General features: G+C 38.4%; 1 protein-coding gene across 1 annotated transcript in view; it reads left to right on the top strand.

The window, feature by feature from the left end:
* The window catches only part of LOC308088312 (ADP-ribosylation factor-like protein 15), a 181,478-nt gene continuing 166,291 nt past the window's right edge, over positions 1–15,187 (top strand). The window contains exon 1 of the mRNA XM_080432716.1: positions 1–182. Coding sequence (XP_080288842.1) covers positions 171–182 — 12 coding nt within the window. The 5' untranslated portion in view covers positions 1–170. The remainder of the gene's footprint in view (positions 183–15,187) is intronic.

Genomic DNA, 15,187 nt, shown 5'->3' on the forward strand with positions numbered 1-15,187 from the left:
CACTGGTTCTATTCTCTTCTTGGCTGTGTCATAAGGCGGGGAATACAAAGCAAAGTGTATGGTTTCCATATCAGATCCATTGCATTTTGCTGCCGCAGAAGAAACAAACATCTAGGATTTACTGTAACACCCCCAATTCGTGCAGCGTGACTGGGAAGTAACGGTAGTACATGGATTATCTGGTGAGTATTTGACATGTTTCTTTATTGTTTTGATTTCACAGAGTCCCTCATCCAGGTAGAATGCTGTCTCTCTGGTCTGGTATGAAGCAAAGCACCCATAAATTAAAAAGAGCTCTTCCTAAAGGTGGCATCAATTGTCTGTATTGAACAAACTCCTAGATTCACCAAATTAATAGCCTAATTGTCTTTATTGTCACATCACATTACAAGTAAGGTGGGTGAAATTCTTAGTTATGCAGGCTCATCATTGCAGTTAAAAGATGGATAGAGAGTATCTCATAAAAAGAGAAAGGAGAGGTATAAAGTGCATAATATATGACTATATGACTAATCTGCATAATACAATTAATGTGACTGGAGTGCATGAGAGATTGGAGGCTAAATCATTGCTTAATGAATTTAACCAAATTATATGGGCTCCAGCCATTGATACATGTGAGGTGCAATAGCAATTTGTTAAAGTAATACATCATAGGCCTAATAAACGTGCTTTTTCTGGTTAATAACTTGTAATAATCATGGCAGAGAATGAGCCTCAATGTTTAGGACATTTTCACCATCTTGCAAAGTCAGCAATAAACCAGGTTGTTGTTCTATAGTCAACATGACATGCATTTTCAACACTGACACACACTGAAGTTGACTCCTGTGATACCACAGTTCACGCACTGACCTGTGGTTGAACTGTGGTAGCTCCCACATTTTAGTGTGGAAGTAATAATTAGGTTTAATGCATGGCTGAATTTCATCCCTTGTGTGTTTGCTTCTGAAACATTTAACCACACATTTTTGAAATAGTATGTGCCCTGAAAGGTTGCAGCTTCGTATAATCGTATTATTATTATTATTATTATTATTATTATTATTATTATTAGTTTTTCAAAAAAGGACAGACAGCTTTGATTTGACATGATGTTATGCAGTACAGTAGCTAATGGAGTTGGCTTGGCCACTAAACTTGTTATCAGTGCTTCAACAGGCTTGGCTCATATTTCCAAAATCTCATGTTTTTTCCCCCCCAGTTCTAGCTACTCACAGTTAAATCCTCAGTGTTCATATATCCATTTGTACACTATCTCAGTGTAAAATTAACTGGGGATTTTACTGTGTAGCAGATGTGTTACATTGCAGTTGATAATACCAACCTGGGCCTGGGAGAGTATATAGCCTTGGGCCTTTGCCCACATTCTAGGGATGGGAATGGCGCTGCTTGAACAGTGCAACAATAGAGAGGAAGTGGCAGCTATAGACCATTTCACACTTGACAACATAAACATTCTAAGTCTATTTCCTGTTGCTGTATTTGTGAATATCAGTAGCTGACCATAAATAAACTTGGTAGAGATATTAATTGACTGATATAGCGGGCATGTTGTACCATATTTTGTACCAATTCTTGTTTGTTTCAAAATGGATAATTCATAATTATGCATATCTTTTGAAAGAATATGTTTATATCAATTATCCTGTGTAGCTGCAGTAATATATATTTTTAAATGTAACTAAAGTGCTTGCAATGTAAGAATAGAATAAAGGAGGAACATGCCTGCCTAGAATGAAAGGCACATGTGCAGACAATGGAATCAGATGCTTTTAGGTGAGTTTGCTACATTGCGTTCACACTGGCAGATACAAAAGATACGAAGCTACACAGCATATCTGTCGCTTTGTAGCTTTGTATCTGAAGTTGAAGCCAGCTCAACTTAATTGTAGCTTTGTAGCTGTTGTAGCTTTTGGAGCACCTACAAATGTCGGATGTATCTTTGTATCTTCATGTCGCTAGCTTCCACTGAAAATGAATGGTAGACTGTATCTTCGTAGCTGCCAGTGTGCCCTTAGTGACCCTAGTTGTTCCCTAGCAATGCAATTCCACTGACAAGGTCTCCAGGCTTTCCTGAAGGGAATTTATGAAGCTGGAGGAAAAAAAGGTTAGATAGGCGCTATGTTGTCATATTCAACACAGTCTTATCAGAAAACATACAATGGATTCTTAAAGACAATTTCAGATAACGTCCAGTACTTACTGGCATATTTCTGTAGCCATACCATATGTTTTGCACATATTAAGATGCGTAATGTAGGCCTACATAATGTACAGTAGCAGCTAAAAGTGATGATTATTATATAAGTAACAAGGCAGGTGTGCCAAGAGAAGTGGTGTGGAGTGCCCGCACGAGAGTAGTAACTTGCATACCAATAGGGTGTTAATCAGTAATAATCTACTTCCAACTTGCATAGTGCAATTGCTACATAATGTACATTAGGCACGTTTTTCCTGTGGTCAGTAAGTACTATAATTATGTATTTTAGGTGTCATATTACAAGGGGACGGTAATACACTGTGAAATGTTAAGGAGTTCGCCCACCCAGTGTTATCAGCTTGTTTATAATGAGCCTCACAACACATGGAACTTTGAACTTTTCCATAATAATGGCTTTGGCTGTGTTCACATGATCGAGCAATACGCTTTTTAGTTATTTGCAAAACACATAGGCTAGTTTTGTCACAGTTGAACAGATTAAATAATGTCTGGGACTGTATATTGCTTAATTTATTCTCAATAATCAGGCTTATGTTTGTGTTGCGAAATTCTTAGGTTTACACACAGATTGCATGAAAAGGGGTCCCACTCCCATGTGGAAAATGTCTTCCTAGTTTGGGAGTTACTTTGCTTCAGTTAGATGTTTACGCAAAGATGTTGGAACTGAAAATATTCATCAGTATCGTCAAAATGAGCACTCTCATAAGTTCTAAACTAAATCTCTCCCTCTTATCTCGCTCCTTGACCTCTTGTGATAAGAGGAGATATATTATATGGCTGCTTTTCATTCATATTGTCCTGTTGGCCACCAGTGAAACCCTGAACTGGTCTAACATTAGCAAAACGCGAAGGAAAATAAAAGCCTGGAGATCGAGGCTAGTCTAACATTGACCACTCCACCTAAAGCTTTTTTTTTATTATTGTTAATTATTTTGTAATATCTGAGATTAGATTTGTTAGTACAGTAAATTTGCCATACACCAAGGATGAGGGCAGGTTTGTTGGTGGGGTGCATTTACAAAGGATTTCAAGCTTGAGGGATTTAAGCTATTTTCTGAGACACATTTCTATGGGTCCAGTCCGAGGTGGGGAAAAAAAGCACAGCTGTAACTGTGGCCTGTCGGAGCCGAGTGCTCGGCTGTCCTCAAAGGTCAGGCTCTCAATAGGTGCTGGGCCTCCTCTCCTGCTGTGCAGCACTGGAGACCTGGCACAAAGCACAGGCTCTAACTATGGCTGCAATTTGAAAACTCAAAGTTTGACCAAGGTTCCTGCTGCTGTGTTCTTACCACAGGCAAAGATTGAAGGTTTTATTGCTTATTTGCTGTTCTATATTGCTTTTCTTTGTCAGTATTGCATGTTGACTTGACATGATGGTACTGCAGATGTACCACTATTAGCTTCAACTTCAACTTCAAGTTTATTGTCACATCACAAAACCCAAGTTTGACCAATTGGTTCCTGCTGCTGTGTTCTTCCCACAGGCCAGGATTGAAGGTTTTAATGCTTATTTGCATTTCTATATTGCTTTGTCAGTATTGCATGTTGACTTGACATGGTACGGTAGATTTACCATATAAAGAAGTGGCATGTTATAGATAAGTTTACCGGTGTAAGAGAATGGGTGAAAATATTTTCCATACAAACTCCAACAATGTTAAGTTACAAAATATACTCATAAGAATGGAGAAGGAAGCTAAAGAAAGAGTCAGATAACGAGACAACAATATCAAATACATAGTGAGCTAAAAAAAAAGAAAGAAAGAGAGACAGAAGATCACAGTCTCTTGTGGAAGTAAGAGACATCACTTAGCAGCAGATATCAAATAAGCAAGTGATACATAAGTGATGGCAACAGCAATAGAGTGTATTCATATTTATAAAGTGATAATGCCTGTTCGGCGGCGTATGTCGTCAGCATGACATTGAGCATGCAGTGGCTTTGGTTCAAGTTGGGAACAGGATCACCTTGCAGATGCACACTGCTGCATGGTCAGCGACTGTGTAGTGTTAAAAAATAACTCACAAAACGGCTGCCCCGGGGAGGAATTCTGTGCTTGCTGTTGCCATGATACAGCCTTACCAAATTACAAGTGCGCCATGTGGAGGACTCCTGGACCCTAATCTTTTGCAGACGTCAACAGATGTGACAAAATATGTATCGTCAGCTACCGTACTTTCAAGATGTTTGTGAGACTGTGACTGTATTCCTTAATTTACAGTAACTCCAAATACAGTACAAATGGAACCAAATGGACCTGTGACTCCGACGAGAGTACAGGACCCATTTGGTTCCATTTGTACTCTCTTTGGACTTGAGTTGAATTAACACTTGCAGGCGGTAGATTTGACTGTGCAGGTGATATTCTTGTGTGTGTGTGTGTTTTAGTAGAGGAAAGAGAGAGGCAGATGTTTATTAATCCTGCTGGGAAATTTAGTTTCTGCTTCACCCAGCTGAGGGCTGATCAGATGGTCATAATGAGAGTGCACAGGGGGCAGGAGCTGTGTCTTGCTCAGGGACACTTTACTGGACAGGCCGGGGGGCGAACCGGTGACCTTTGTACCACACATTACCCACTCAGCTATGGCCGCCCAGTATACGTGTCAAAGTGTTGCGCTGTAGGCCACCTTTGTAGGCATTGTTGATGTCCTGTACAGACACTTAAAGTCTCACTCGTCCTATTCATGTGAACTAGACCTCTTCCATCTGCATTAAGTGCTCTGTTGTGGAGGAGGCAATTTCACACTCGCTGTAGGCCTTTTCTATAGTCTTACGCAACGTTTTCCTTTGTGCATGAAGAACTCATTGGAGATATTCTGTTACATAGGAATAATGACCCTTTAGGTATAATGCAATTCAGGTCAATGTTAGCACCGGCTCAAAGGAACCCTCATACACGGGCGCCTGATTTAGTTGTTGGGTGGGGGAGCACAAAAAGTGACATTGTGTACAGTGGAATTTTTGTATTAATAAATTAATGAATTATTATTTTTGCCTTCAAAATATTAAAGGGATATTTCCCTTTCAAACATGTTTGGGGTTATTTTAACGTCTACTCAGGCTTTTGTGAGCACCCCGGACAGTTTTTAATTTTCTTGATTCAGTATTCATTTTATCAGATACGCCCCCTTCCTATACAAACCCATTGTAACTTCAAACTCCATTTTAACCATTATACATGCGTCTAAAACATCCTATCTTTTTTCATTAATTGAATGTAATTCTTTTTATTGTATTTTATTTTTTTCATTTAAAAAGAAATGTATAAAAAATAGATGAAAAAAACAGCCCCTTTCACGTATTAGGAAGGCAGTATGAGTCACCAGAACCAAGGACTGATGTTTTCGATGAATCTATCATGGTTAAAATGGAGTTTGAAGTGATGACTTTCTGGATGTAGGGGCTGATGCAATCACTAGACTACTTCTCATCTAAAACACTGGGCTGATCCACGCTTGAACATCTGGGGCTTATCCAATTTGTCATTGATGAGTAATTGATTTTGATTGGCTTGGAGGTGGGCTTTCATGTTGTTTATTTAATTGTATTACATATCTTATTAGATGTTATAGGTAAAGTTGTATAGGCATGGCCTTACATACTGGTTTCACTATAGTACTATAATGGTACTACAGTAGGTTAGCATACAATATCATAAATTAAGGATAAGGACAAAATCAAATATCCCCATAGTTTGACCAAATACCTCAATATTGGTATTGTGATGATACTGTGGGGATGACTAGTGCTTTAAAAAAATATTTAATCAATCAGACTTTTGATAAATAATCATCAGTAATGCCTATAATAACTAGGCCTACTGTAAGTGGGTAAAAGCAAATAATAGCACACACAGCAAGAACAGTCAGAAAATGACATCGCTTTACTGTAATGCAGCCTTTAAAACCAGGAAACACTTATGCTATAGTACGATATCTAAAATTATGGATGATGTCTACAGTACATGTGGGCTCATATCACGCTCTTGGTATAATATCAATATATTGTTCAGCCCTATCAGAAATATGACACATTTGATACGCCACCTTTTGTATTGTGACACACAATTAAGCACAAGATATTGAATTGTGGTTTATGATTTAGAGACCACAATATAACTAAACTAAGTACTTGTTTTGTGTATTGCTATTTTCATGTCAGCCAGGTCTTTCCAATGTTATGTAAAGATTCAGTTACTGTCATACACGGCTTAAAAATACTTCTGAAAACTCTAACCTAATTATTTACCTAAATCTAACCTAAATATGTTTACACTTATGTAAACTGGCATTTGAGTGAATGGCATTTGAATGAATGGTACACAGTTGCTTAAATCCGTGTGTGTGTGTGTGTGTGTGTGTGTGTGTGTGTGTGTGTGTGTGTGTGTGTGTGTGTGTGTGTGTGTGTGTGTGTGTGTGTGTGTGTGTGTGTGTGTGTGTGTGTGTGTGTGTGTGTGTGTGTGTGTGTGTGTGTGTGTGTGTGTGTGTGTGTGTGTGTGTGGGTGGGTGGGTGGGTGTGACAGTAACATTCATTCTGAATTGTATTTAGGTTCATATTTATGAATGCTGTTCATAATGGAAAGACATGACATAAAACTTTATAACATAAAGCATACATTGCATAACAAAACTAAAGGACTAAATGACTGCATCAACAGAAATGGACTTTTGAGACTATGCATGAAAGCCAATGCAGTAATACGCAGTCTGCTAATTGACAGGAAGACCAGAGATCTAAACTTCTCTGAGGTTAAATGACAATACATTGCTGCAAAATCCACTGGACAGCGTCAGAATGGACAGTCGGTTGAAAAAAACAGACGCAAGATTTGGACTGTCACACTGACAGTGGATTTCAGAACATTGCATTCTGCTTTTCCACGTAGAATTCTCTGTCATTCATGTCTTTGTAGATTCACTTGAGGTTCTGTGCTGTTCTGTTCCGATTTTCACTGCAGTGCTACCAATCAGCGGTGATGTAAAACAAGTAAAGAGTGCTGTTTCTTGTGTTTCCGTACTCTTTGAAGGAGCTCAGTATGTCAAACATGGCGGCCATGGTTGCTGCAGGACGATTCCTGTTGGGAACGCACGTCCCTCGGTTATGCAATACCCGTTGTACCAATTGTCAGAGTACTTAGTGCAGTACCCATTATCATAGAACTTGGAGGCCAGTCTATGACATCATGCATTCGGAACACGTGCCCCTTCAGTTATGCAATACCTGTTGTGCCATTGTCAGAGTACTTAGTGCAGCACCCATTATCATAGTACTTGGAGGTCAGTTCATGATGTCAGGAGGACTATGATGTCATATTGAGGACATCAGGGATCTCCATATATGTGTGTAAAACAGACAGACAGAGATATGTAGATTTTAGGTCCTGGACAACTACTTATCCGCAGTGGTGGAAAAAGTACTGAAATTATTTACTTAAAGGAGCTACACCATGAATTTAAAAAAAATATTTGATATTTAATATCATATGGTGTATGTCCCTCAAACCTTTTTCAAAAGGTTTGAGCCTAAATCATCACTCAGATATACTCATCCCAAGTCAATTGTCTCTGGCTTATACAGCACTTTCAGCTGCAATACCAAAACGTCCTCTTGGGCAGGGGGGGGCTACTGAGCAATTCTGTTAATACAAAATTCTGTTAATAAAAAAATATATATAAAAAAAAAAAAAAGAAATGGAAAAATTCTGCATAAAAAGAAGCATCTAAGAAAAATACAAAATCGAAAAAAAAACACTTTGAACATTTTTGAACAATTCCACCAAGTGTTTGAGGTGCCTGTTTCACCCACTTCCGGGGGGCGGAGCCAAAATCGGAGCGATTCGGGCACTTTTCATTTAACATTGGGTTTGCCATCAAAAATGTTTATGACCTCATAAACATTGCCATTCTGAGATCGCCTGTTCAGACACGCCCATTCTGGAAATCCATGAAATGAGAAGGAATGACTGAATTTAAAAAAAAAACATTTTTTGGGGTACAAGAGACACTGGGGACCCCAAAAAATACAAAAAACCAAGAAAAAAGTGATTTTCATGGTGTAGACTCTTTAAGTAAAAGTACCAATACTGCAATATAAAAGTACTCTGTTACAAGTAAAAGTCCAGAATTAAAAATTTACTTGAGTAAAAGTACAAAAGTATTGGCATCAAAATGTACTTAAAGTACCAAAAGTAAAAGTACTAAATATTTGAAAATAGCAGATCTACAAGCTCACTGTGAGCTTGTAGATCGGCTATTTTCAAATAGCCTATGTATAAAATAGGGTTAAAGTGGTTAATGTATGTTTCATTATATCATAATTTACATCTGAAAAGTAACTAGTAACTAGACGCGTCGCAATTCTGGGAAATTGCAAAGTGTGGTTGCGCCGACGCCGGTCGCGGGTCGCCCCCTCCGGGACTTGAGGAATACGCTTGGAGGAATACCGTCGGAGGCCGCGCGACGTGCCATTCGAATTTGGTGCTGATTGGATCCTGCGCTCGTGATACATGGCGTTTTGATTTTAAGAAATAGGCCCCTCCCACTAAATAAATAGGCCCCTCCCACAAATATAGCGGGCCAATGACATCGTCCTGTAACTCCTGAGATCACCTGCTTTTCATTTTGAGAGGAGTGATCCCTCCAAAAATCATGTTTTTGCATCAAACGGTTACGTTTTGCGCAGTTGTGGCGCCCCCTATAGATCAAAGTGTAAATGCTTTTGGGGATTTGTTGAGTAAACCACCCTTGACATGTGATTCAAATTTGGGATTGACTGGACGTTTCGTTCGTGATTTGTGGCCTTTCTTGTAAAACGGGCCCCTTCCGCTAACTTCGGAAGCCATTTACGGACGAACGGTATGGACTATCAAAATTCTGTCCAGAGATCATGTGTACCGATTTTTGTGAAATTTGGACAAAATATATGGGAGGAGGAGCTAAAAGTGTGTTTTGAAGAAAATTCAAAATGGCGGAAAATCTATCCTGACGCAAATGGGCGTGGCCTATATGGGGAGTTGCGTCATGACCCAAGGAATCTAGGGGGAATTATTTTTATTTTTATTCTAGGACCTACGGTTCAAGAGGTGGAAAAAGTACTGAAATTATTTACTTAAGTAAAAGTACCAATACTGCAATATAAAAGTACTCTGTTACAAGTAAAAGTCCAGAATTAAAAATTTACTTGAGTAAAAGTACAAAAGTATTGGCATCAAAATGTACTTAAAGTACCAAAAGTAAAAGTACTAAATATTTGAAAATAGCAGATCTACAAGCTCACTGTGAGCTTGTAGATCGGCTATTTTCAAATAGCCTATGTATAAAATAGGGTTAAAGTGGTTAATGTATGTTTCATTATATCATAATTTACATCTGAAAAGTAACTAGTAACTAAAGTTTTCAAATAATTGTTGTGGAGTAAAAGTACAATATTTGCCTCTGAGATGTAGTGGAGTAGAAGTAAAAGTATTGGAAATTGGAAATACTCAAGTAAAGTACAAATACCTCAAAATTGTACTTAAGTACAGTACTTAAGTAAATGTACTTAGTTACTTTCCACCACTACTTATCCGACCGACTTCCCACATCCTCAGAGATGCACACAAGCTCAAGATCGGCTATTTCCACTACTTTCTTAAAAGTATAAAGTAATTAAATATGTCTGTTATTTGTCATATCTGCCCTGTGCAACTTTTATTTACAAAGCCTAAAAGACAAACAGAAATGTAATTTTTATTCATAATGTTCAATGACAGAAACTGTAAGGTAGAGTTCTAGTTTAAGACTGGTTCACAGGATATTTGAACATCACCATGGTACATCTGTAAGAATATATGACAACTGATGGTTCTGTTTAAGCCTTTTATTTATCCGTTGCACACATGAGCATTTGGGATTTGAGCAGGGAGATGGTGAGGCTTCACGTTATGTTTTTTTACTATAAAATAAGCAAAAACACATAATTAAATACAGTTCAACATTAATGATATCACATTTAACAACTGACAACAATTAGGCCTAATATAAAGAATACTAAAGCAAACATAACAAACACCAACATTTATTATTCTCATAGTGATTACTGCATTTCCCTGAATTCTATAATAAGTACATTGTGTGCACTGCGCGCATTACACAAACCTATTTATACGTTTCCATGGCAAACAGGGGAACTGTAACAATAATTACATTTATCACAAAACCAATAAATGAAACATATGAGAATCATGAACTCAACTCACTTCAGTGACGCATAACCATAGGTTGAGGTGAGACTTCAGGACAGAGGGTTTCCAAGGTGGACAAACAATTATCTGAAGGGATAGGCACTCAGGCAGTGTATATGGCAGGCCACTAATGAGGAGTTTGTGAGGACAGGTGAGATTGGGGTTTGAGAGTGACAGCAGGTGAGAGGGGTGGAGCCAATCCATTGGGAGTGTAGATTGGGGTCCCAGAGATTAAAAAACTAATCATATTAAATGGGGGTCCTTGAAATTAAAAAGGTTGAGACTCACTGACTTACGCACTACATGGATGGAGGGTTTATGAATAAAGATTTTAATTTAAAAATTAAACCGTTTATAGCTTGCATTGCGTTTTCATTTAACTCAGTGAAGGATATAATGTCAACAAAAAAAAATCCCCAACCCAATTCAAGATGCTATGAAGAGTAGTTTGTGCTAGGGGTGCAACAGTTTAATGATTTAATCATTTATATAAAAAGAATATATGTTCAAAAATGTTGAAAGAATAGTAATATTAGCAGCTACAAGCTCACAACACGTCACATTGCGACACGTGAGCTTGTAAATCCACTATTTTCAATATTTCTGCACAACACAAATGAAGAATAAAATAGTGGTTATTTAGACAATAAAAAATAAAATCCAATACAAAGTTTTTTTGTTATTTCGTTTATATTTAAAAATGTAAAAGAAAATATCAAAAGAACACGCTTCTCGATTATTTGATCAGAGCAGGCAGCCCTAGTTTGTACCACTATGTACAGTACATTATGTACAACATGAACATGGACAGAATGGAACACAGCCATTTATCTTTACAGTAATCTAATCCTGACCTGGTCTTTTATATTTTCTCACTAACAAGTCATTCTCAAGTGTCAACCAGACTGCAACCCTCTAACTGTAGGTTTACTGCCATCTATTTAATATGATAGTCTAGGTTTGGGGGAATTTTGCTATATTTCCTTACCTACCCAGTGCGAAATAAACTCATGGGTGCATTTATTTTGTCTCTGCATGCAGATTGAATAGTTAAGTTGATTGATTGATTGAATACTTCATTAGACAGAAATGCAAACAGCACGGGTACAGTCATACATTTGGGCTAAAAGGATAACACAAAAATTCCTGAGGATTTCTTGTATTTGTATTTTTATTTGTATGTGTATTTTTGTAGTGTCTAATAGTCTTAGCGTTTTGATCAGCTGATGTACTTTTTAATCAGAGGATACATTGCCGCAGTCAGGTCAGGTGGAAACCTTATGTCCAAAACAGTGACTTTTCAGGAAATGGAAAAAAAATGTTATTATTTAGTCACAAGCTCTTAAATATTTACACAGTTGAATCTTTATAAAGCCCACAGACAGACAACCACTTTCAACTTGGCCTCCCTACTTCGGGCAAAATTCTACAAAAAGGTTAACTTTTTTCACAAACGTTCAAAAATACTGAAAATTGCTGATCTTCAAGCTCGCAACGCGGCACAATGCAACACATTGTGAGCTTGTAGATTGGCTATTTTAGCTACTTTTACCTGACACTGTCATGCAACAAAGTATAAAATAGGGAATTATGAAATATGGAGATGCAAGGTTTCTGCGCGACAGAGACGATAATGCTCAGATATGCTCAGGTAAAGGACTTTCAGGTTACACAGCCTGTTCAAGGGCACACAGTGGGCTTACAACAGATCAGCATCTCACTGCTCTAGCACTCAGGCACGAGAGCTGAAGAAAAAATCTTGGCAGCGTGTGAACACCGCTGGCAAACCTACAGGATGGCATGCAAGACTGTTGTTACTTTTTCATTCATCATCTTTAATACTGTTCAACACCTCTTTGGTACTAATCACCTTCTTGAGCCTAATTTATCCTCCAAACATAGAAGCTCTGTAGATTGGCGTTAGCATTACCAGTTTCTATCGTAACTGTAGACAAGCTTACACTCTTGCAAAAAACCTTGGGGATGTAATGAAATGCCTTAACAATGTTGTTCTTCCTACTTGAATCAATATTGGTCTGGTAAGAGTTAGTTTACTCATGTTCTGTGAATTGAGATTCCATATTGTGCATTTCGTCCAGTTTGTCACAGCTGATAAGGTTGTCCTTTGTCCAAAAGTGTATAGCCTCAAGCTGTAGTGTGAAATACCTTACACAACTTCCTGGCAAAGTGGCAAAATTCGAACCCTCCTGCTTTTAACCGGTTATTCGTAGTGTATCGATTGTCAGACGGTTCTAAATGGTTCCTCATTTCTCCCTCCCTGGCTAACTAATGCAATGATGTGTGCCTGTGTGAAGCATTCTAGTGCAACAGCGTCTCTTGCCGTTATCCCAGAACTGCATTAGTGTTGCCATTGATATGGCAATTAGGCTTTAATAATAATGCTTTGACAAACTGAACCAGAGTGAGTTTGCTGTTAGCGGTTGATCAGTGTAGATTTTTTTGGAGGGTATACAACTATGATCCTAGTTGATCAGATGGATCATTTCTAAACATAACATTTTTCATTCCTCTCTGTAAATTGTTCCCCTCTAATCACTCACAGGCCTAAACATTTAAGTCATTTCTTTGTGACAGAGCAGGACTTTTACTCTTTTATTTTGTCACACAAGTGTTGTGGGACAATATTGTGTAAAAGTAAATTAAGCAAAGTTTATGCTGATAAAGTATTTGGCAGATCCGACCTGGAGAGACAAGAAGTGTGAATGTGAAACAGCTTTTTACTAAAACTCCTCACAAAAAGTTTAGAAACAGAACTTCGGTCAATTATTTCTCCCCTTCAATAATTCCAATTGGTATTGTATTTTATATATTTTTTATCGTTGATTAGTCACCTTTTCAACGAGGTATAACTTCTAAGGATCGTGGAATGAGCAACACAGTTTGGTTAGCGCACCCCCAAAAATGGCCCAAATCCCCCAATATGCTTCTGTTGGTTCTCTCATTTTGAGTGACCAGCCAGCACACACCTGTGACTGGCACCTGAGCATGGGTCCTGCAACTTTGACATCTGTGTGTGTGGTACCGTTGTCCAAATCTTGCCTGTACATTTCTGGAAGAAAGCCTATGGTATCCTCAGTGAAGCAAGGGTGTGGAACCATCTTCTTGGGGTGTTGTCTTCCTGGGACGGCCACTTCGTGGTCTGTCTTCACCAGTCTTACGGAACTTGGTCCGTTTGGAAAATGGTACCAGGACTGACTCCAAATATTGCTGCCACTCTGCGTAACAGAACACCAGCTTCCACTTGCCCTATTGCACAGGCTTAAAAAAAAGGATTTATGTTTTGGCTTTTATGCCTTTATTGATAGGACAGTAGGCTGACAGGAAATGGGGAGAGAGATGGGGAGTGACATGCAGCAAAGGCCGTCGGGATCGATATTGCACTGCACATCCTGAAGGGACAAACGTGGCATCTCTCCATGGGGGCAGTGTTGCTGCTTGGAGCATAATCAGCATTCACAAACTCAACAAAGTTGCAGGACCCATGCTCAGGTGTCACACACCTAGTGACTGGCACACATCTGCCAGCAGGTGTGTGCCAGGTGTGTGCCACAATACCAATTGGTATTATTGAAGGGGAGAAATAATCGACCAAAGTTTTTGCGAGGAGTTTATTTTAGAGCAGGGGTTGAAGGTAGCATGTTTTTGCAGAGAGCCATTCTGACTTCAATAAAGTGAGTGACACTTGAGACACAGTACTGAATTTGGTTAAAACTGCTTGAATTTGGTACGATTGTTTTACAAGAATGCTCTCACACAATGTTGCTTTCTTAAATCTGTATTTGAGGTTACAATGAAAAGATTACTTACATAAAAACAATCCACTTCAATGCAGTATCAACTTTTAAATTTACCTGTTAATTTTTTATCTTGCCAGTTATCTGCTGCTCCACTTCATAGGTCACTGATGAAGCAAATTGCATTGTTAATATTAATAAATATGGACTTTCACAATTATAAACATTTAATATCTAGTACCACTTGACTTGAGTACATACAGTCTGCATTAATAGAATACAGTCTTCATCAAAAGGCAAATATGACTTACCAATAACTAGAACATACTTACTTACCAATAACTTACTTACTAATTAATTAGTCATTCCGATTTTTTGAGGGATCGCTTTGTGTTTCTTTTAGGACGTTGCGGCCCGTGGGCTGGTTCCTGCCTTTGGCCTTATGTTGCCCACGTGTGTTTTGACAATGCAGTCTAATAAAATAAATATCTTTAAAACAGTTCAATAGGCCTACAGACATGTTGGCATGAAATATGTGGTTCACTGTTGTACAGTAGAGATTGCACAGCAGCACACAACATTTTTGGTTTGTTTGCTTGCTTACTCTTTTCCTCTAGATTCTAGAGGAAGAGACAAGCAGGAGTGTTTCCAACCAGCCCTGTCGTCTAGAAGACATGGCTTGTTGGGAAGACTTTTGAGGCTTTGTATGCACTACGAGTCTAAATTACTTACACTTATTATTTTACATCATATACGCACGCATACAGTATACTCTCAAAACATTTTAACAATTGATGTGACGTTTTAATATTTTGGAGTATGTAAATAACATTCAACAAGGACAGGTCACATATTTTGATCCCTAAAGAATGGCAGCAAGTGATGGCATTAATTACAGTATGACTTAGCAGCTGACCAAGGCAAGCCGTTTCAGCCGGACTCCCATTGTGGACTTCTCACAAAGCATCCAATTAACTACAGACCCACAA

The sequence above is a fragment of the Gymnoscopelus braueri genome (genome assembly GCF_963280865.1).
Source record: "Gymnoscopelus braueri genome assembly, chromosome: 7".
Lineage (NCBI taxonomy): Eukaryota > Metazoa > Chordata > Actinopteri > Myctophiformes > Myctophidae > Gymnoscopelus > Gymnoscopelus braueri.